The sequence below is a fragment of the Lynx rufus genome, unplaced genomic scaffold, assembly GCF_022079265.1.
Source record: "Lynx rufus isolate CCGP_SWC_20201006 ecotype Redwood Valley unplaced genomic scaffold, mLynRuf1.p SCAF_5, whole genome shotgun sequence".
NCBI lineage: Eukaryota > Metazoa > Chordata > Mammalia > Carnivora > Felidae > Lynx > Lynx rufus.
The window spans coordinates 128,398,684-128,420,587 of record NW_025814867.1 but is presented as its reverse complement, the minus strand read 5'-3'; the positions used below and the strand labels follow the sequence as shown (position 1 = coordinate 128,420,587).

At 36.3% G+C, this 21,904-nt stretch overlaps 2 protein-coding genes across 2 annotated transcripts in view; one reads left to right on the top strand and one right to left on the bottom strand.

Moving 5' to 3' along the window:
* ROBO2 (roundabout guidance receptor 2) overlaps positions 1 to 21,904 on the top strand; it is a 561,209-nt gene that overhangs the window by 152,062 nt on the left and 387,243 nt on the right. The gene's annotated exons all lie outside the window — the stretch shown is intronic.
* LOC124526662 (glyceraldehyde-3-phosphate dehydrogenase-like) lies at positions 8,341 to 9,489 on the bottom strand. The gene has a single exon (XM_047099774.1). It carries the CDS (start codon positions 9,468 to 9,470, stop codon positions 8,466 to 8,468), a length of 1,005 nt encoding a protein of 334 aa, XP_046955730.1. The 5' UTR covers positions 9,471 to 9,489; the 3' UTR covers positions 8,341 to 8,465.

Below are 21,904 nucleotides of genomic sequence, written 5' to 3'. Positions count from 1 at the left end.
TGATTAAGAAAATACATGAACACAAATATTGTACATTTGGAAAAGAAGACAATTGGTTGCTAAGAGGTTGTGTCATAAAGGATAATTATAGCTGGACACAAGTACTAAGAATTTAAAAGATGACAAAACAATTAGATGACAAGAGTAGAGCTTCGTATTTGGAAGTGAGCAAAATCACAGCAGGAACAAAGAAGCAGGAATGCATACTAGCTGCTGTTGTTTGACAAATAAACTCTTCCTCCCTAAAAGTTTACCTTAGCATTTCACCAGCTGACAATAATAAGAGAAGTAAGAGATATGAAAAATTACATGTCATTTCACAATCACTTCCGTGCTTTGTCTGTTTGCTTCATTGTGATGGTTCAGATGGTTCCATTTGACCCTAACCTCTAGCCGTTCCAACCTCAGAACCAATATTTATTGCCACATATGGGCTATCCATGGCAGCTGCAAAATCCAGATGCCAAGCTTCGGAATGTATTTTTACGGCAGCACCATCTGGGGCTCTGGCCAGCCTTCTTTATTGTCTCTTGAATGTTTACACTAATAGCTTTGCTGGGCCGTGGCACTACCTGTGGGACATGGTGAGGGTCAGGCCGTTTATGAGATCCTCTTGTCATTCCGTTTAGAATTTCCTTTTAAATGACTCTCACACCATATCAACTTATTCCTCTTAATGTATCTGCAATGCCCTGTACTAAAACAGGTGGTCATCAAAATTAAGAAAGGGGTGCATAACACTAGGAGAGGATGTTTTTCACGGATCGGCAGCCCATTTGTGGATGAATATGAATACTCTTACAAGTTAATGAATATATTATTTAACACATGGAGCATGGAAGACACACCCTATTATAGCCCTTAATCCAACTTATTGAAGTAGCATATTGATTGAGGTGATAATACTTCACAGCATAACTAAACAGCATTTTAATTCCTGTGAAATTAAAAAAAAAAAAGGAGTGGTCATTATTTCTCAGCAGCCAATGGACTGGGTCATTTGAAGATTTCCTTGCAACTCTGGATGGATAAAATGACTTTTTGTGATCCATAGAACTGTAATTTAAGAAATTTCTCTAAGGTGAACCAAGCTGATGCACTGTTTTGAATTGCAATAAACCCCTCAGTTTAAATGAAGCGATACAGCACAAAGAAGATTCAGCTCAAACACTCACTTAGTGTGTTACACGTGGCAAGAAGAATTGGCTCTGGGAATTTAAATGACTTACCCAAGGTCACACAGGCCATAGATCCAGAGTGGAAGTCTAGATGAGGTTTGTACAATTATTTGATGATGGTAGGACTGACAAGAGAGTCAATCACGATAATCGAGTCTCTGAAATGATGAAATGACCTAATAATTGTGCAACATCCCCTTCACTTTCAATGCTCGAATACTTGTGCTGCCCCGGTGCGTAATGTCACCTTCCCGGGGTGGCTTCGGGGGTAGGGATGTGGGGCAGCTACAGCCAGGCAGGGAACGTGACAGAAACTGCATTTGTTTGAGCTATTTGAAACCTCTTCCTGGTAGCTGGGCTTCATGGGAATTTCACAGACAGGCTGCCAACACAGAATTAGTGATGAAATGAGGTGCTCCCAGACCACTGGTTTCTAATCAGCCTGTCACATATCTGAGGAAGTAACTTGGGGCAAAGGGAGCATATGGGAAAGCAATTTGGTTGGAGATCTGCCTCTGTGCTGTATGTCTGCAATAGGAACTAGGTGCTTCATTTTAAATATATCCAGGAATGGAGAGAGAGACAGGACTGTGGAGTGTGCCTGTGCCCAAATGGCAAATGTGTTCTTGGAGAACACGCAGACGGGTTTACAGAAGCAACCTTACAAGTAATGTACCCACTTAAGACAACAGTGACAATTAGATCCAAGGGAAGGATGATATTCTCTCCAAAGACACTTTAAATAGGAATGAGCTGTTAAAGCGTTTTTGTAGACTGAGAACAGACCTTTTAAGCGATGTTTAGTCTTGGAAAGAACAAGACATATTGCTACACTGTGTTGTCAGTTCTCTAAGGAAATAGCATAAAAGGGAGCTTTTATTGTGGCTTAATCCTTTGTTCTGGAGAATCTGTGCTTTTATGTACAAGAATATGTTTTAATCAAAAATCATGACAATATTACCATTCATATATCAGCAGTAAAATGCTAAGATACACAGACATATACGCTCATATATGCACGTTTGTATGCATATTTTTTTAAAATTGGTTTATTGCCTTAGTTGGAAGAAAGTCAGTACCATTTGGGACCAAAAATACCTCTGGCGGCTCTGTTGCCAAAAGAATGCATTTCAGACTTCATCTTTTGTGTGAATGAGATGGGAGAAGAGTTTGTAGTACTCTAAAATATCCTTACACCGATTGACATATTCTCAGACTTTCTGAAAAATTGTGACTTAAAGCTGCCCACCTAGTAATACTTACCACTTCAATTTTGTATCTTCAAAAACTATTATGGGTGAGAACAAATGCATCACCAACTGCATTGTTTAATACAGTAGCTGGAGGATATCTTTGGGAGGAAACTTAAACAAATAGATAGTCTCAAGTGACACAGTAGGTTATATGGGGCAGATGATCTCCCGTGACTGAAAAACACATCAGAGGGTGCTATTTTGCCTTTGTTTTGAAATCTGTGTTTTGCAAATTGAAAAAAATGGCCACAATGCTGTGGTACTTAAATTGCTAAAGACGTGCAAGAGGTGAAAAAAGTAGTGAGTTAAATGATCAATTGGAACCAGGTTTTTATTGCCCAAAGTACTCACGAAAGGGTGCTTGTGCTGATAAGTGTACTGGGAGTTGTGCATTCACAATGAGAGAGCATTCTCTCCATAAAAGTCTGGATGGACCTTGGCTATACATCCTTGTAAGTAATAGAGTGCTATTGAAGGAACCCTTGGGGCTTCTTCAAGTTGAACCTGGAAGTGGAGAGTAAGCGCACCTCTCTTGCGTGCGTGCGAGCACACACACACACACACACACACACACTCCAAAAATATATTTTAAAAATCTCTCTAGAAAAAGTATTTTAAAAATCTCTAAAAGCTACTTGGGATAGCATGCATATTTTATCCATTGTCATTGGGCATCATAAATCAGGGTTGGGATGTTATAAAACAGGCAAGTGATTATAGTAAATCTTTGAGAGAACAGATAAAGTTGGTGATGGTGATGCTCATGCTGATGATAACTATGATGATGATCAGAGCTAACTTTGCTACAAACTGAGAATTACACTAAACACTTTAGTTATTGATTAATTTAATCCCCATGACAGTTCTCTATCATCCGCCTTTTACATATGAAAACAAAACAAAACAAAAACAAAACCCTGAGACACAATGTTTACATAGGTTCTCTGAGATCACACCATCGCTAAATGGAACATTCCGTTCTCTGTGTTGTATTGCACCTCAGTGGAACAAGTTGCAAAATGAATTGTAGGGTCATCTGATAAGGTAAAGAAATTTAAAATTCTGAATTACATTAGTAGTAGAAAAAGCCCTCTCTAAAAACAAACAAACAAACAAAAAACAAACAGCGGCATTCCCTGAAAGCTAAGTAATAAACTATTTATCTGCTGTTTTCAATGCTTTACTTTTAATCTCCATGACTTATTCATTTTGTAACTGGAATTTTGTACCTCTTAATCTCCTTCACCTATTTCACCCATTCCCCCACCCACCTCCCCTCTGGCAACCACCAGTTTGTTTTCTGTATTTAAGAGTTTGTGATTTGTTTGTTCATTTGTTTCGTTGTTTGGATTGTATATATAAGTGAAATAATGTGGTGTTTTTCTGTGACTTATGTCACTTAGCATCATACCCTCTAGACCCATCCATGTTGTCAAAAATGACAATATCTATTTTTTATGGCTGAATTGTAGCAAGATTCTCGCACAGAGAGTCGTGACACCAAGGCTTTTCTTTCCAGGAAGGAACTTATTTGTGCCAGCACCGCTCAGTTGGGTTCTTACGGAAGAACTGAGCCCCAAACATCACATGGCATAGTGTTTATATATTTTCTAAGTCTTTGTCTCCCATATATGGTAACACACAAACATGTAGTCTGATTAGGTGGTCGCATGTTACAGGGTTGTGGAGGATGTTGTCAGGTACGCATATAGCCAGGTTGCCTTGAGTTTGCTTTTGTTTTTGCTTTTTTTGTTTGTTTTGTTTTGTTGTTTCTTTCCTTAGGGAGAGTATCCTAGCACAGAATAATATTCTATTCTCATGTGCTTACACACGTTCTCTGTGTGTGTGTATGTATGTATGTATATATATATATATTTTTTTTCTTTATCCATTCATCCATTATTGGACACTTAGGCTGTTTCTATATTTTGGCTATCGTAAGTAATGCTGCAATAAATATAAGGGTGCATATATTTTTTGAATTAGTGTTTTTATTTTCTTTGGGTAAACTCCAATAGTGGACTCACTGGATCAAGTGGTATTTCTAATTTTAATTTTTTGAGGAACCTCCATACTGTTTTCCTTAGTGGTTCGCCAATTTACATTCCCTCACCAATACCTGTTATTTCTTGTCTTTTTGATACTAGCCGTTCTGACTGGTATTAGGTGATATCTCATTGTAGTCTTGGTTTGCATGTCCCTTGTGATTATTAGTTTTGAGCATCTTTTCTTGCATCTGTTGGCCATCTCTATGTCTTCTTTTGAGAGATGTCTATTCAGTTCCTCTGCCTATTTTTAATTGGATTGTTGCTCTTTTGGTGTTGAGCTATACAAGTTCTTTATATATTCTGGATGTTAACCCCTTATTGGATATATTATTTGCAAATATCTTCTCATTCGGTAGGTTGCCTTTTCATTTTGTTGATAGTTTCCTTTGCTATGCAAAAGATTTATTTTGGTTTAGTCCCAGTAGTTTATTTTTGCATTTGTTTCCTTTCTTGAGGAGATATAGTCATAAATATAGTGCCAAGGCCTACGTCCAAGAGAATAATACCATTTTTTAAATAAGAATTTCTAAATATTCTAATTAAGTGCTTATAACCAATGGAAAGTACGACCATGATTTTCTTCTAAAATATTTTTTACCACAGTTGTATCAGAAGTTTATAATAACAGAGGATATTTGTTGGTTTTATAGGTCCTGGTCTGGGTCTAAAGTGAAAGTTAAAACATCCAGGGACAAATGTTGTCTTCAGCTTTGTTAGTGAATCTCTCACCTGAACTCTTCCTTCATTGTTGGTCCTGTCTATTCTCAGTTACTCTTTATATCAAACTGATTTTGTAACAACTGCCATTTCACATGAACTTCTAGATTTTTATTTCCTTTCTACTTGTGTACGTGTGGATAAAGGTTGTAATTTTCATCTAGATTTATTGTTTTATTCAGATTTATTCTCAGCCATCATAGGAATGTTAACTTTACATTTTTATGACTTTTCCCCCATTTTGAAAAAGCCTCTGTCTACTGAGAAAAGTCTCCTTTAGTTCCTGCACTTGATCGTTCTAGAGAATTCAATCTTTTTTTGTTTTTGCATGATCTTCCATCGCCGTTCGGAATCTGCTAGAACCACAGCTTTACACTGTGGTTATTGCTAGTAGATAGTTGCACATACTGTGAGATGGAGGCTTTTCCATCTTTGTCCCTTTAACACTTCCTGTCTCACTGATAGTTTTATTAGTCATTGTAGTGCTGCTGACGAGTCTGAATAGTGAGCAGCCTTTCCACTTAACTGTTAAAATAAATGGAGAATGTAGCTAAGATATTATATTTTAACATTCTAGAAATTAAAATGGCATATGATACTATTGCTTCAGGTATACTACTTCATAACAATCTCTTATTCCTATTCCTTCAGAAATACCTTGAACAATTAGAAAGCTGTCTGGAGTGATGGTTGCTCATTTTACTACTTAAATCCAGAATGTAATCTATCCGTTGGAACTAGAATAAGACATCATTAAATAATTATGGTAACTCAAAAACCAATTTCTTCTAATGTGCTCCAAGTGCTTCATTTATATTATCTGATTCATCCTCACATCCCGTGATGTAGAAGAAAGACAGGCATCATGTTATCCCCATTTTCCAGTTGAAGAATGTGAGAGAGTCATTTGCCTATGGTTGCACAGTATGTCAAAGGCAGGAGGAGCAGAATATGTTATGTTTGCTCACTGCGAATCCACCCTTCTTTCCATTAGTCCTTATTCTCCTTATTCCTTAAGGTGTAGGCCATTAGGGAATTGATCTTGTTGGGGGAAAAACATCTGTTTTAAAATTAGATGCTTTTACAAGCTTATGTGCCTTGATATTATTTTAATAGGTATATCATTGCCTACTTTTTATGAGAGATGGTATAAAAGTGAAAAAAATACACTTACAGAAATGAAATGAAAATAATAAATAAAGTCCTTTTCCATTTCCATTATTCTAAGTCATGCTCCTTGAGACTTCAATCTCAATATGATGTTAATAGAACCATTAGATATGATTCATACCATACATAAGACACTTCTATTGACAATTCCATCTTGACCAGGGGTCAATGGATCCATTACAATGCAAATCTTACTGTATACTTTCCATCTAAATCAAAAGACTTTGGTCTTGTGTCCACTCTAATATGTTTCACGAACTAGAGTCCAATCTCAGATGTGAAGTACACATCTGTGTTTCTCATACTAAATCATGCCTCTGTCTATATGCTCTCAGTTTAAAAGGTAATTAATTAAGTTTTGCATTGGTAAACTACTTTGGAGTATTTAAAGAACTGCATAGGGTTTATGAGAGTCCAGATTTGCCCTTTTAACACATCCCAACCCATAAAAAGAAAAAATTTTAAGGATACGTATCTCAATAATTTTGTACATATAATGGTATCCTGCATATTCAATAAGATATGAAGCATCAGAATATTTTCCAAAAGAATATCCAGACCTACCCTTATAAAGTATAAGAAATTTCTACCAGTTTTTCAGGTAAGTTCAAAAATATCTCATTAGGCCCAGATATTTCCTTAAACTTCCTCTTTTCCTCATGTGATTTATTTTCTAAGCCGTTCTTTGTCTTTTTTTCTCATTGATCTTGGGTATCACTCAGACTCCTGCTCTACTCAGTGCTACAGGCAGCTTATGAGTGAAACCTGTCCTTATTCTGGGCAATCACTGAGCCTGTTTCTGGCCACATTTAAACTTCAGAGATGTACTGATCTCCAGTTACTCCTTCTCTTTTATTTTTCTTAAAAAAAGGAAAATTATAATTAATTGTTTTTTATTGAGGTGTACCAGCATATAACAGTACTTTTGTAGAGACCTACTCTCTTAACAGCTTTCATATATATAATACAGTATTATTAAATACAGTCACCATGCTGTGCATTACCTCCCCAGGATTTATTTATTTTATAACTGGGAGTTTGTATCTTTTAACCATTTTTACCTATTTTTATCCATCTCCCACCCCAGCCTCTGGCAACCATAATCTGTTCTCTGTATCTGTGAAGTTGTTTAGTTTGTTTGTTTGTTTGTTTGTTTGTTTTTAATTCAGTATGTATCAGCTCAGGTCATGATCTCTCGGTTCGTGAGTTTGAGCCCTGTGTCACGCTCTGTGCTGACAGCTCAGAGCCTGGAGCCTGCTTCAGATTCTGTCTCCCTCTCGCTCTGCCTCTCCCTGGCTTACACTCTGTGTGTGTGTGTCTCTCTCAAAGGTAAATAAATATTTAAAAAATTATGGGTGATATTATATAGTACTTGTCTTTCTCTGACTTATTTCACTTAGTATAATGCCCTCAAAGTCCATTCCATGTATAGCAAATAGCAAGATTTTCTTCATTTTTATGACTGAATGATACTCCATTGTGCATGTATATATGTGTGTGCATATATATATATGGAATATTGTATACTATACACACACACAGACACACACACACACACACACACACACACACACACATGTCTTTATCCATTCATCCACTGATAGACATTTAGGGTTGTTTGTTTTTTTTTTTTTTTCATATCTTGTCTATTGTAAATAATGCTACAATTAAATAGGCGTGCATATGTATTTTTGCAGTTACTATTTTCATTTTCTTCAGATCTATATCTAGAAGTAGTATTGCTGGATAATATGGTAATTCCTATTTTTGATTTTTTGAGGAAACTCCATACTGTTTTCCTTAGTGGTTGCACCAGTTTGCATTCCCACCTACAGTGCATCTTTTCTTATCTCTGTTGCTTTTGTTTTTGTTTTGTTTTTGTTTTTTGTTTTTTTTTGGTTGGATACAGTATACTTTATTGATGGTACATGATAAGGTAGGGCTCCCCAAGCCCCTCCCCTTCTTCAGGGGGTCTGGGATGGAAACTGGAGGTCAGGAGATTCTCAAGTGTGTTGGGTGATGAACGGGGGCAAGGACTCCCCAGCAGCTGACGGCCTCTCTCTTCTTCCTCTTGCTGGGGCTGGTGGTCCAGGGGGCTCTTACTCCTTGGAGGCCATGTGGACCATAAGGTCCACCACCCGGTTGCTGTAGCCAAATTCATTGTCATACCAGGAAATGAGCTTGACAAAGTGGTCATTGAGCGCAATGCCAGCCCCAGCGTCGAAGGTGGAAGAGTGGGTGTCACTGTTAAAGTCGCAGGAGACAACCTGGTCCTCAATGTAGCCCAGGATGCCCTTGAGGGGGCCCTCTGATGCCTGCTTCACCACCTTCTTGATGTTATCGTATTTGGCAGCTTTCTCCAGGGGGCAGGTCAGATCCACGACAGACACATTGGGGGTGGGGACACGGAAGGCCATGCCAGTGAGCTTCCCATTCAGCTCAGGGATGACCTTGCCCACAGCCTTGGCAGCGCCAGTAGAAGCAGGGATGATGTTCTGGGCAGCCCCTCGGCCATCACGCCACAGCTTCCCAGAGGGGCCGTCCACGGTCTTCTGGGTGGCGGTGATGGCATGGACTGTGGTCATGAGTCCCTCCACGATGCCGAAGTGGTCATGGATGACCTTGGCCAGAGGGGCCAGGCAGTTGGTGGTGCAGGAGGCATTGCTGACAATCTTGAGAGAGTTGTCATACTTCTCGTGGTTCACGCCCATCACAAACATGGGGGCATCAGCAGAAGGGGCAGAGATGATGACCCTCTTGGCCCCACCCTTCAAGTGAGCCCCAGCCTTCTCCATGGTGGTGAAGACCCCAGTAGACTCCACAACATACTCAGCACCAGCATCACCCCATTTGATGTTGGCGGGATCTCGCTCCTGAAAGATGGTGATGGGCTTTCCATTGATGACAAGTTTCCCGTTCTCAGCCTTGACTGTGCCGTGGAATTTGCCGTGGGTGGAATCGTACTGGAACATGTAGACCATGTAGTTGAGGTCAATGAAGGGGTCATTAATGGCGACAATGTCCCCTTTGCCAGAGTTAAAAGCAGCCCTGGTGACCAGGTGCCCAATACGGCCAAATCCATTGACTCCGACCTTCACCAACATGTCTCGGGGACGCGGCTGGCACTGCACCAGAAGATGTGGCTGTCTGTCGAACGGGGAGGAGCAGAGAGCCTGTTGCTTTTGTTTTTTTAACTGAGCTGCTTGCTGTTCCTCCCCCATTTCTGTTCCCTGTGAGTACTTCTTAGTACAGATGAGGTGAAAGTAGCAGGGAGGGGTTGAGCAATATTGCATATGGGGGCCTTCCCTCCCCTGGGATTCCATGACTCCACACAGTTCCTCCATGGACCTCACAGCTTCCCTCCATCTTGCCTTCTGTTTTCTTCGAAGAATGAGTGGTGGTGAATTTTGGACCAGGCAAAACCATCTGTTAATCCCTGTTTCACCTCTTCTCACTGTGTGATCTTGGGAAAATCCCCTAATATTGCTTAATCCTCAATTTTGTCATCTGTTAAATAGTGCTAACAAATACCCACATCAGAGGATTGTTGCAAGAACTAAATGGAGTGATTTATGAGAATCACAATGCCTGGCTCAAAGTAGGCACGTCTTCCTCCTCATACTCTTTTCCATTTTTTTCCTCCCCAAATATCCTGGTTTTATGAAGAAAAAAAAAGTTGGCTTTTTAAATGTACCACCAGCCAATCACATAGCTACAAACTGATGAACTTTTCCAATATTTATACTTTTTCAGAAGTGTTGGCTTCTGATATGGTGCCAAGTATTATATATTTTTGTCATATTTTAAATATAACAGATATTGTCAGACTCACAAAACTTCAGTATTTTTGTGTAAAAGCAGGGAAAACATAAAAAAAATAGAGATAGGGCAATAAAACTAATAACTGAAAGTACACAAAAAGCATCCCAAATGAGATCAATTTTGTATGCCCATTCAAATGTGGTTAGGACTTCCAGTTTCAAAAGTTCTTTGCTTTGATAGTCAAAAGAACTAGTTGCTTTCATGCTGACCGTCTTCGTTTGCAAGTGAACAACATCTAAAATTGCAGAGTACAGTATTCCTGGAAGTTCTCCCCAGCCAGCCAGCTATTGGGCATCAAGGGGAATCTCAGTGGAGAGAAAGAAGATAAATGAATGTGCTGAAGTTTCCTCTTCCCAGGTGCACTTTCTCATGGGCATTCTGACCTGTTTCACCTGCACCTTGGTTACTCTATAAGGCATATTTTATCATTCTGCAAAAGACAAGTGTACATTTTTAAAAGCTAGGGTGTGTGTTAGTGGGTTGAAGTGACCATGGGAAAAAAAATTCTACTGTGGAAAGATAGGTCACACCATGGGGCCAAAATGAACAAGAATAAATAAAACAGTTTATTTGTAAGTGAGGCTGATCCTTCTTGCTCATGCATTAGTGCCTGGCCACAGAAGAGTAGTAATTTATTGATGCAGATGGCTATGTAAAGTGCATGCAATTTGTGAGGGGGCTTGACCCTTGACTGATGGGCCATATGTTGTAAAGCCCTAGGGACGTCATTTGCCTCAGCTCTCTTCCTCTCCCCGTCTCTGCACCTATGGTCCTTGTTCAATCACCACATATTGAACTATAGACTCACTAACTCCCCCAATAAATCTCCAACTAATGGCTCACAAAGGCCATAACTTAACCCTTTCTGTACAACAGAGCACATTATTTTGTATCATGATCACACTCGGTGAAATAAAAGATAAATATTATATGACCTGCATAGAACAGGAAAGCAAGTTGTTGTAAAATGCTTTCCCTGCTGGGTATTTACTGTATTTGGATATAGTAGAATTGCTTTTAGCTTGCTGAATTATATCATTATTATACCATGTTATAATTACAGCTTACTGTTATAACATAATTCTTAAAGACTGTTCATACACCACACCAGAGAAACATTTAGTGTTTTTTAATTAGCTTCTTTTGTCTGGGTCTTCTTTTTTCTCTAATAAAAAATGGAGCCTATGCTCAATGAAAAATGAATATATTTTAATTCCTACCCAGAAGCAAGTTTTAAAAAAAGATATGAGGACATTTATATGAAATAATGGGGGAAAAGTACAGTGTATGTTTTAAATACTGAGTGTACTCTAATTTTTTATCTGAGTCAATTCCAGAAGAAAGGCTTCACACCGTAAGATTATGAATTCTCAACATCAGCACTGGAATCTTCCCGTAATGTATGCTTTCTGGGTCATGTCATATGCCACTTGGGAGAAAACCAATGACCATAGTACTAGAAAAAGTTTCTGTGTACATACTGTGTTAATTTCATATTTTCCCATCAAACAGAGAAAAATGAAGGAATACGAGTTGATGCCATGCTTATCAGTAAAATATACCTTATTTTAGGAAAGCCAGTCAGTAAGTTGACATATGCTTGTGCCCATCAGGTGGATAAGGTCTAAGAAAGAGTCTTCCCTAGAATTCAGAAAGAACATCATTGCAGGCAACACGAATACGTCTTTAGCTAATGCAGAGTCTAAAGTATTTTCATATTTACTTTCTTTCTCCTCTTCTGAGGACAGTTCTTGGCAGATTTTGCAGCAACCGAGAAGAAGCCAGAGGTGTATAAGAAGAATGAAACAGCCATAGATTCTTGGCTGGACCCTAGGTTTCTCCAGGGCACCACCCATCTATACAAAGAGCAATAAGATACTTCTGTCTACTTTTGTGTTTGTGATAATAAGCTTCCCATAAAACACTTCCGCTTCTACATAGCTTGCTACTACAGTGTTCATGGTGTGTGCAAGATATATTTTATGCAATAGTTCCATCAAATATTGGTTAGGTCTATAACATTTTCATTTTCACTATATTTGGTTGCATTTCCTTTATTGGTATAAAAAATATGTTCATAACTTTTCTTCTTTAACAAATGAATGCTTTCCTCACTCTGCGGTGAAAATCCAGATCTCAGAGTCAATTAAAGGACAGATGAAAAGGAAGTTGACTTACACATATGCTACATGAAAATTTTTCATTTTTGAGTCACTAGTCTTATCAACATGGACAAGTGATGTAGAAAAAATATTAAAATATACAGAAAAGAAGTCATTGTCTTCTGTCCTAAACCCAGTAGACTTAGAGCATACAATGCAGCCAGAAAGAAAATCAGCATAAATAAGCCATGCATCCACAATTGAATTTCAATAATTTAAACATAAATCCTTTAGGCTTTGATACATCTTTTTTCCACATGGGCTATTCTTTTGGATTTTGGCACTTCTAGCATTCATTTAGAATTCATTTGCAAGTCACAAGTATATAAGGTGCCTAGAAAACTCTAATAAACAATCCCCTTTGAGGTTACTGTTCCATAGTTTTAGGAATTCTAATGAAAACATGGTGAGCAAGGGGTTTTCCAAGATAAAGCGTCAATATATCTGCCTGTAAAGGGACCAACATTTTAAAGGAAAAATTCCCAAGTTTCCTATATCTAGCAGAGCATAAGGGATGATCATCTATAATATATATTTCTGAGATTACTAATAAGCATGGATGAATCACTGATATCATCGTTCCCATATATTAGAAAAAATCTTGATAGTTTTCAGAAATTGTGTTGGCAGAAGAGCTTTTCTCTGGCCTGGTGTGATTGCTTCTCAATTATAATTTGGCAGCTAGAATTCATTGTGTGTTTTAAAAATAAGTGAAAGCTACATTGCAAATTATATTAATCTTTTAAAGCCCTCTAATTAAAATTTAAACGTAACAAATGGCACATGAAACATTTCAAAGTATAAAAATGCAAAATTATGTTTTAAATTGAATTCAAATTTTAAGAATTGAACTGTATCAACCAAAGCTGGTACAAGTGAGAATTAAGTAGTTACCTTCATTTATTCTATTTTCTATATCACTTTTCATTTCCCATTACTTCCGTAGTTAAATTCTGTAGCTGTAATGTTAGTACTCCTCAGAAACAACCAAAAATTAACCTTTTCTTTAAGAACATTCTAGAATGCTCAAGTCAATACCATTTCTGATTAAACATTCTTGTCTCACATTAGAAAGACTTGCAGCTTTTGACCTACTTTTTATGCTGGCCCACAAAATAACAAGTAATCTTGTTATCGCCAGAGTGAGACCCAGTCACATTCTGACATAGTCACTAAGAAAATGGAGCCATTCAGATATAATTTGCTTCTCAGAATTATGTATCTGGTATCACATTAAGTTATACCATTGAACATATCCATTAAAATGCCTCAATATTGAACTCAGTGGTTCAACATATTATCATAATAAACAAGAATCCCTAATCAATCATGTTTGAAGATTGCTGCTGATGTGTTTACAGTAATACAAAAGTTACATAAATGATATAAGAATAGTCACTTGTGTTTGAAATGACATGCAAAATATTTAAGGAAAATTTAGAGTTAGTTTAATAGAGACTATATATCATAATTGAGATGATTTTTTTTGTACTCTTATGTAAGAAATATCATTTTATCAATGCACATGTAGGATAGGTTTTTACATTTTCAGCCTTGAGAAATTTCACCTTCTTTGTTAAAAATTATGCATTATGCCTATGATTTTATATCTTCTATTTAATGTATACAGTAGATCAACAAATATTTATTCAGGAGCTGCTCTGTGTTAGGTGTTGGGAATATAATATTAAACAAGATTACCTTCTCTGCTGATAAAAACTTGCAGTATAAACTACAGTGATACCTGAATATTTTCAATGTTTCTCTAATAATTCCTAAAAAAAATATTCAACAGTTGGAAGCCTTCCAAAAGCAGAAAGAAATACACTAGTAAAATTATAATAGAAAGGTATAATACATTATGGAGGATATGTTTGTTTTATGTAACATTTTAAAAACATGGTACCATCTCCTGACAGAAGTGAGTGTCTCAAGCATTAACCTGAAAAGTATTTAGAAGCAACAGCTGAAAGATCAAGGAAACATCAGCACCGAGTAAGGAAGTAAGCATAAACTGTGATTAGATTCTCTGAAGTGTGTTATTCTTAGTCTTTCACTACAGAATCACATCAATAATTTTTTAGTGACATTTTTTTATTGCCCCTGTACAAAACATAATGAAGTCAGAGATAGAATCACAAGCAAAAAAGAAAAAAAAAATCTAAGTACTGCTCAGATGTAGGCTGGTGTTCTTTTACTGTGGGTTTTAGGTGCCCTTAATTACACATTAACAACCAACTTCCTTGTAGCAAAATTAGATGCTCCCATGGAACCTGACTTTTCCTTTTTCATGTTGTTTCATCATTTTGAGAATTTTTCCTTATGGTTAACCAACAGCCTTTTTATCTTCTGAACAAGTTCTTGCAGCAAGAGTGTTGAGTGCTATTTTTAGCATGCCTGTGTGAGTGGTGAAGAATGGCTCCTTCCCTCACTCTGTGATACACTTCCCTGCAGAGTGTAGAAGGAAGTACTTAATTCTGAGCTTTTCATTTGGGTTAGTAACCCTGCAAACAGAGTGCAGGTGGCTATAATTTTACGCCACGTGAATGAAAACGTTCTTTTCCTTTTTCTCTCGACCTTCTTGGTTTGCCATCTTAATTAAACCCATAGATGGAGAATTCGTGCAACTGATACTTTAAATTGCACTAGTTTGAAAAATGTTTGAAAAAGAATCCAAGCTTTCTAATCAAAATGAAAAATTGGTAGTGATGGGGAAAGATTTATAAATGTTGGGTTCAAGTTAATATAAAAGTGGTAGCAATTATCCATTAGTTACTCTGCTCCATGTGTATCTTTATCATAAGTTATCACAGTTTCATTACTGTAATTGTGGCTTATCTTTGTAAGAAACTTCATAGTTATTTATGAAATAAAGTTTTGTTACATGGCGTTTTTAAGTCAGAGTCTTTTCTTAAAGGGTAGAAGATGTCTGCAAATTCCCTTGTCCGGCAGACTTAAGCATGGATAGTCCTTGCTAAAGTGCTGGAATCATGACTGGATAATTCCAACTATATCTGAAGAATATGCATGAATCTCAGTCTTAATACACAGAAAAACAAAAAATAATTCTAAAAGTTTTACAAAGCTGTTACCATAGTGTAGGTAATATATTATACACAATTATAACAAAAATGAAATTTTCTCTAGGATAGTTTCAGGTTTTTACTCTTTATGGTTTCTATTCTTTTTAAGGCTTTTCTGCTAGTTTCTAATTTGGCTCTAATGGTCTTTTTATCTACTCTTACTTGTTTTGTTTCAAATATTCAAACATTTTTGTGCCTTAATTTATACTGTTATTTGGTATGTCTTTTTTTAAATCTTCAAAATGGCCATAAAAGGTACTTTTTTGTTCTGCATGATGTTTAATTTTTTTCTTTTGAGATGTAGGGGTATGCTAAAAAAATAAATTCATGCTTGATAAAAAGCAAAATCACATTAAAAATAATAGTAACCACAAGTTATGACAAATAGTTCTTAAATATTGAGAAATAATATTTTATAAAAATAACTGTTAGGAAGCAAAGCCAATGAATAAAAAGAACTATTTTTTTAATGTATATAAGGTATCATTATCAGTGATGCTATATGAAAATTAATTTCAGTTATAATGGATGGATGCTTCAAATTTATCTTCTGACCCTAAGCAACTAGAAAACCAGACAACATATACAAAACAGTGCTTTTCCAGTGTTGGGTAGGAGGAAGTTCAAGGCAGTGATGTGTGAGGAAAGGGAAACAGAAAAGATGAGTCTTGCAGTTTCTCTAGCTTTCTTCTTGGTGGTACTTTCCAGACTACTGTCTAAAGAAGGCGGCCCAAATGAGCCTCTTGGTCTCACTGAGATGAAACAAAGAGATCATTATTTGGACAGTCTGGTGTATCTAGCATTTACAAGCAGTGGAGAAGAAATTTCAAGGTGGAGGGGAAGAGAGTGAGCTCTAGAGAACTGCAGAGAGGTCCCCTGAAATCTTTGGCTTAGTGGCAATCAGTTCATAAGTGGAAGGAAACTACCCAATACCAAAACTGTTGGTACTCACACAGAGCTGGGAAAAGTTTATGTTCCCTCCAATGGGTAGAATCATCAAAAGAATATCACTTGAGTAGTAGAGATAAATTAGTTCTACACTAAAACTGGCTTGAACTTGTCCTAACAGATCAGAGGCAAACCTCAAAAGCATTCAGCTGATTTCCCTTAACTGCACACTATTTAAAGGATTACAACAAAAATCCAGTAGGAAATAATTTAAAATTGGTAGTGTTCATCATTCAGTCACAAATTACCTGGCATGCAAAAAGGCAGGGAATATGACACATATCCAGGATAAATATCAATTATAAGCAATCCTAGAGGCAGCTGGGTGGCTTAGTCAGTTCAACATCTGATTCTGGCTTTCGGCTCAGGACATGATCTCACAGTGTGAGATCCAGCCTGTGTCATGCTTTGCACTGGGTGTGGAGCCTGGTTATGATTCATTCTCCCTGCCCTCTGCTCCTCCCCACCCTCTCTTTCTCCAAGAAGAAGAAGAAGCAGCAGCAGCAGCAGCAGCAATCCTAAACACAGCATAGATAATGGAACTAGTAGCCAGTGAAGTTGAAACAGTCATAAACAGATTCCATATGTTCTAGAAAGTAGAGAAAACATGAACATGATAAGGAGAAACATGGGAGATGTAAAAAGATCCGTCTCTTGAAGATGAAAAATATGACAGCTGAAATGAAAAAAATCCACTGAATGAGATTAACAGGAGGACTAACAGAAAAAGAAGAAGAAAACATCAGCAAACTAAAAGAACTGTTACATGAAAATATTCAGAATTTGCACAGAAGTAAGAAATAGGGGGGAAAATGAACAGAGTATTACTTGATAGTGGGACAATACCAAGCAAGTCAGCCTCTATGTAGAGTTCCAGAAGTAGAGAATTAAAAGGATGGAGGAAGTAGTTATGAAAGTAATAGCCAGAAAATTTCCCAATTTAATGAAAACTACGAGCTGACAGATTTAAAGGAGCTCAACAAAGCTGAAGGAGTATAACTCTAAAGAAAACCATGTCAAGGTACATTATAATCAAATGATTAAAAACCTCTGATTAGGGAAAAAAGATTTTTAGGAATCTAGAAGTAAAGACACAATACTTAAAAAGGAACAATGATAAAAGTGAGAGTAAATTCTCCTCGTAGTCTATGCATGCTAACGTGACAGTAGGATGACTTCTTTAAATTACTGAAATAAATAAATAAATAAATAAGCATTATTTACCCAAACAATTGTAGAAAGGAGCAAAGATGGATGACTTACATATCTGATTTCTAGTCTTACTGTAAAGCTACAGTAAGCAAGATTGTGTAATAGTGATATGATGATAGACATCAAGAATAGAATCCAGAAATAGTTCCCTGTACATATGGTTAATTGGTTTTGGGCAAATGTATCAAGATTATTCAATGTAGGAAAGAATGGTCTTTTCAACAAATAGTTCTGTCATACATATATATAATTAATTAATTTTAAAAACAAATTTTAAAACCTTTACTATTATCCCATTTCTGAGTGCCCTACATACATGTTAACTCAAAACGGATCCTAGCTTAAATAAAAGAGCTTATTAACACTGTAATTTTAAAAAGGGAAAAAAACAGAGAAAAATCAAATGATCTTAGGGTAAACAAAGATTTTCTTATAAGTTGTTAAATCATAATAAAAAAGATGGGTTAGAATTCATAAAAATTAAATGCTTGCTTTTGAAAGGACTATTTTAAAAACATATAGCAACTTTTACATCTCAATAAGAAGAAAATATGCAACTCAGTTAATGTTTTAAATTTGCATAGGCATTTTACCAAAGAATGCCTATGTGTAGCAAATAAGCACATGAGAAGGTGCTCACTCTTGTCATTAGAGATGATTAAATTAAACCACAATGAAATATTCTACACACACACTAAGTTAACTAAAATTAATAAGACTGACAATATCAAACGTTGTTGAGATTTTGGAGCAACTGGAACTCTGATACATTGTTAATGGGGAGGCAAAACAGTAGAGTTTAGATATTTGGCAGTTTCTCCTGAAGAACACACTTACCATGATCCCACACTTCCACTTGTAGATATTTATGCATGAGAAATGTTGATTATGTCTACACATATATCTGTTTGTGACTGCAATAATAACAGCTTTAATCATCATGGTAAGGAACTAGAGATGACCTAAGTATCAATAAGTGAGTATACATTTGTGGTATATTGTGGTATACTTGTATAATGGAATACTGCATAGCTAGGAAAAGAAGGAACTACTGATACAGAATAACAGATAACTGTTAAAACATTATACTAAATAAAAGAAGCTGGATTCAAATAATTACATGCCTTATGGTGTTATTTATACAAACTTTTCAAAGAGGTAAAACTGTATTGATGGAAAGCTGATCCGTGGTTTCAGGGAGAGGAATAACTGCAAAGGTCAAAGGGGAACTGTGTGGTTGTTGATGGAAATGTTCTTTATTATGATTGTATCATCAAGATGGTGGTTATTGTATCACACTACAGAAATTTCAAGATCCATCCAATTCTTTACTAAAATTGGTTACTTTTATTGCATGGCAATTATATACAAATAGGGTTTTAAAAACTTTTATTTCACTTTCACGTCAATGTTATCTAGATAATTTGACTTTTTTTCTGATTTTGCCCATAAATTAAAGCCATGCTAACATTTTATTAATGAAGTTACTAATGGAATAATTTACAGCCCTAATATATTCTTCTGGTTGCAATGTGAGCATTTGAACAGAATAAATTGAAGTATAAAATTTTAACCAAACTAAGCACTTTTTTCCCAAGAAAAATTTATCACACAAGTGCATATAAAATACATGCATTCACATCCAAGTTTGCATATAAAGTGTTGTGGGAAAATTAGGAAACATATGGTCTATTTTTTTCTTTTTTATTGTCTAAGAAGCACTAAAGCCAAATAACTTGGCATGATTCTTCTAGTTTCACTCTTTTTAAATGGCTTTATTGTCAGACAGATGGGGAGTGCTAGCCACTTATTAAAATTACACTTGTATATATTGTAAAAATGTTTTATATTAACTCATGAAAATAAAATTTTTAGAATTGACATTGAAAACTAGCAAAACCTATCTGTCATTGGGTTGGGTAACAACTGTACCTGTCACTTCCCAACCACTTTGAAATAGCAGCATGGATGGCTGCCTAATGAATATTCTGAGATCCAGGTTCATTTTAATGATGTTTTTAAAAGCTCTCCATCTTGGAAAAGAAAATAAAATCATAAGCTAGGGATTTAAATAGATAGAATGAATTTTAAGATGTAGCATCTCTTTCAAACTGTTTTCGTAAACATCATCATGTTTCTCTTAATAAGTACTTTCTTCCTCTCTATGAACAATTTTAAAAATAAGTACTTAGAATGGATAGTCATACAGCATCATTTTGTGGATTCATAAACTGAGTCAAAGAGATGAATTTAAAGTCGCCTGTAAGACAGTAGACAGTTACAATGTTTTTCTGTTTCAGATTAGAACGAAAAGAAAGATTTATTTAAAAATAAAAGTTGGGGGCGCCTGGGTGGCACAGTCGGTTAAGCGTCCGACTTCAGCCAGGTCACGATCTCGCGGTCCGGGAGTTCGAGCCCCGCATCAGGCTCTGGGCTGATGGCTCAGAGCCTGGAGCCTGTTTCCGATTCTGTGTCTCCCTCTCTCTCTGCCCCTCCCCCATTCATGCTCTGTCTCTCTCTGTCCCAAAAATAAATAAACGTTGAAAAAAAAAATAAAAGTTGGATATCTATATTTATGAATCAAAATTTGTTACTAAGAATTTGAACAAGTCAAGGATGGCATTATTTTATGTATTTAAAAAGTGTATTGACACATGGATATTTTTCAGTTAACTATCTGAATTACTGATAACCACCTTGGATTCACATTACAGTTAGAGAAGTAACTGAATCATTTGATAAAGAACATTTCAAAAATCTAGAATTCCTATTTGAAACATGAAAACATATCTCATAATTCAATAGACAGATGTGTGCGTGCACACACACACATACCCCTCCACACACACACACAACAAACCAACTTACGTAATTGACTTTGAAAACTTGGTTTGTTTTGAAGACAAAATTTTAGGCACCGTTTTGAGGAGATATTATGTGTGATGAGGGAATTTTTTATAAACTTTAAGTCAAAACTAAATTTTCTGCCATTCAAAACTATCATATGTCAAAACCTTTTTGGATATAGCCTCAGGAGGAATGTTAGCATCTCATGATGCCGGGTCACTGAGGAATTTGAGTGTATGCAGAGATCCTGCCAAAATATAAAGAGCACACTGTCTGAATAATCACTCATTTTATGTCTTCCCTATTTCTCCCCCCAGCAGAGTTGCTCTGTACTTACAGTTGTAAGTACCACTAGTGAAGAAATAGAACACTTGAAAAAAAATTAGCTGGTATATGAATGCAAATATCTTTAGGTTTTTTTTTTTCTTTCATGTATCTATTCTTTGTGGTTTTTTTTAATTAATTTATTTATTTTGAGAGAAAGACTGTGAGAGAGAATTCCAAGCAGGCTCTGTGCTATCAGTGCAGACCGGATGCGGGGCTTGATCCCATGAACCACGAGATCATGACCTGAGCCAAAACCAAGAGTTGGACACTTAACTGACTGAGCCACCCAGGCCCCCCTTGTGCATCTATTCTTTATCTTAGTTTATTCCTGTTTTATTGAATGTTTTCCCCATGCTTACAGTATTGAAATTCTGACTCTTAGCCACATAACAAAATAATAAAGCTTTATAGTATAAATTGCAAAAAAATAATTGGTGCAAGAGTTTTCCAGGAGCACAGTTGGGTGTACAATATGGTATCAAATATGTCCTAAAAACTGTTATCTCCCAATTTATCTCTAGATGGACCACAAGATGTGATCTGGTATTTGAAAAAGTTGTTTTAAATTGTCTTGTTCTTCAGGGCTTTCACTTTTGTCTACATGAAGCTGTTAAAGCAAACTGAAGCATGCATTTCCTAAATTACCATATCCAATTCTTTCCTCCTTTACATATGGTGCAGTGCAAACATATCCATGTGCTAGGGATGCGTTATATAATTTGAATTGATTTTACAATCTATGGAGAGGTTGTGAAATCCCTAAATGTTGTATATAAAAATTATGTATGTTTCTCTTCATTCTCTCCATACGTTTTATTTGTATCTATTCTTTTCTAGGTGTGTCCTTTTGTGTTAATAGTTAACAGATTGAGGGGAAAAAAAACAACTCTGATATCTGTAGCATAACATTTCTCACCTTTGTTTATTCATTAGGACTTCAGAAAGGAGTTTTTTTCAACAATTTTTCCTAAATGCTATCCCTATAAAATCTTAGTAGTACAGATAGACTATATCTGCTTATGTATTATATGTATAGCTGTGCTTTTATATGTAAAAATACTCTAATACTCTAATTTTTGCCTCCCCCACCCCAAGAATCTATGCTTGCCTGTTGGCGTTGAAATCTTCCCCATTCTG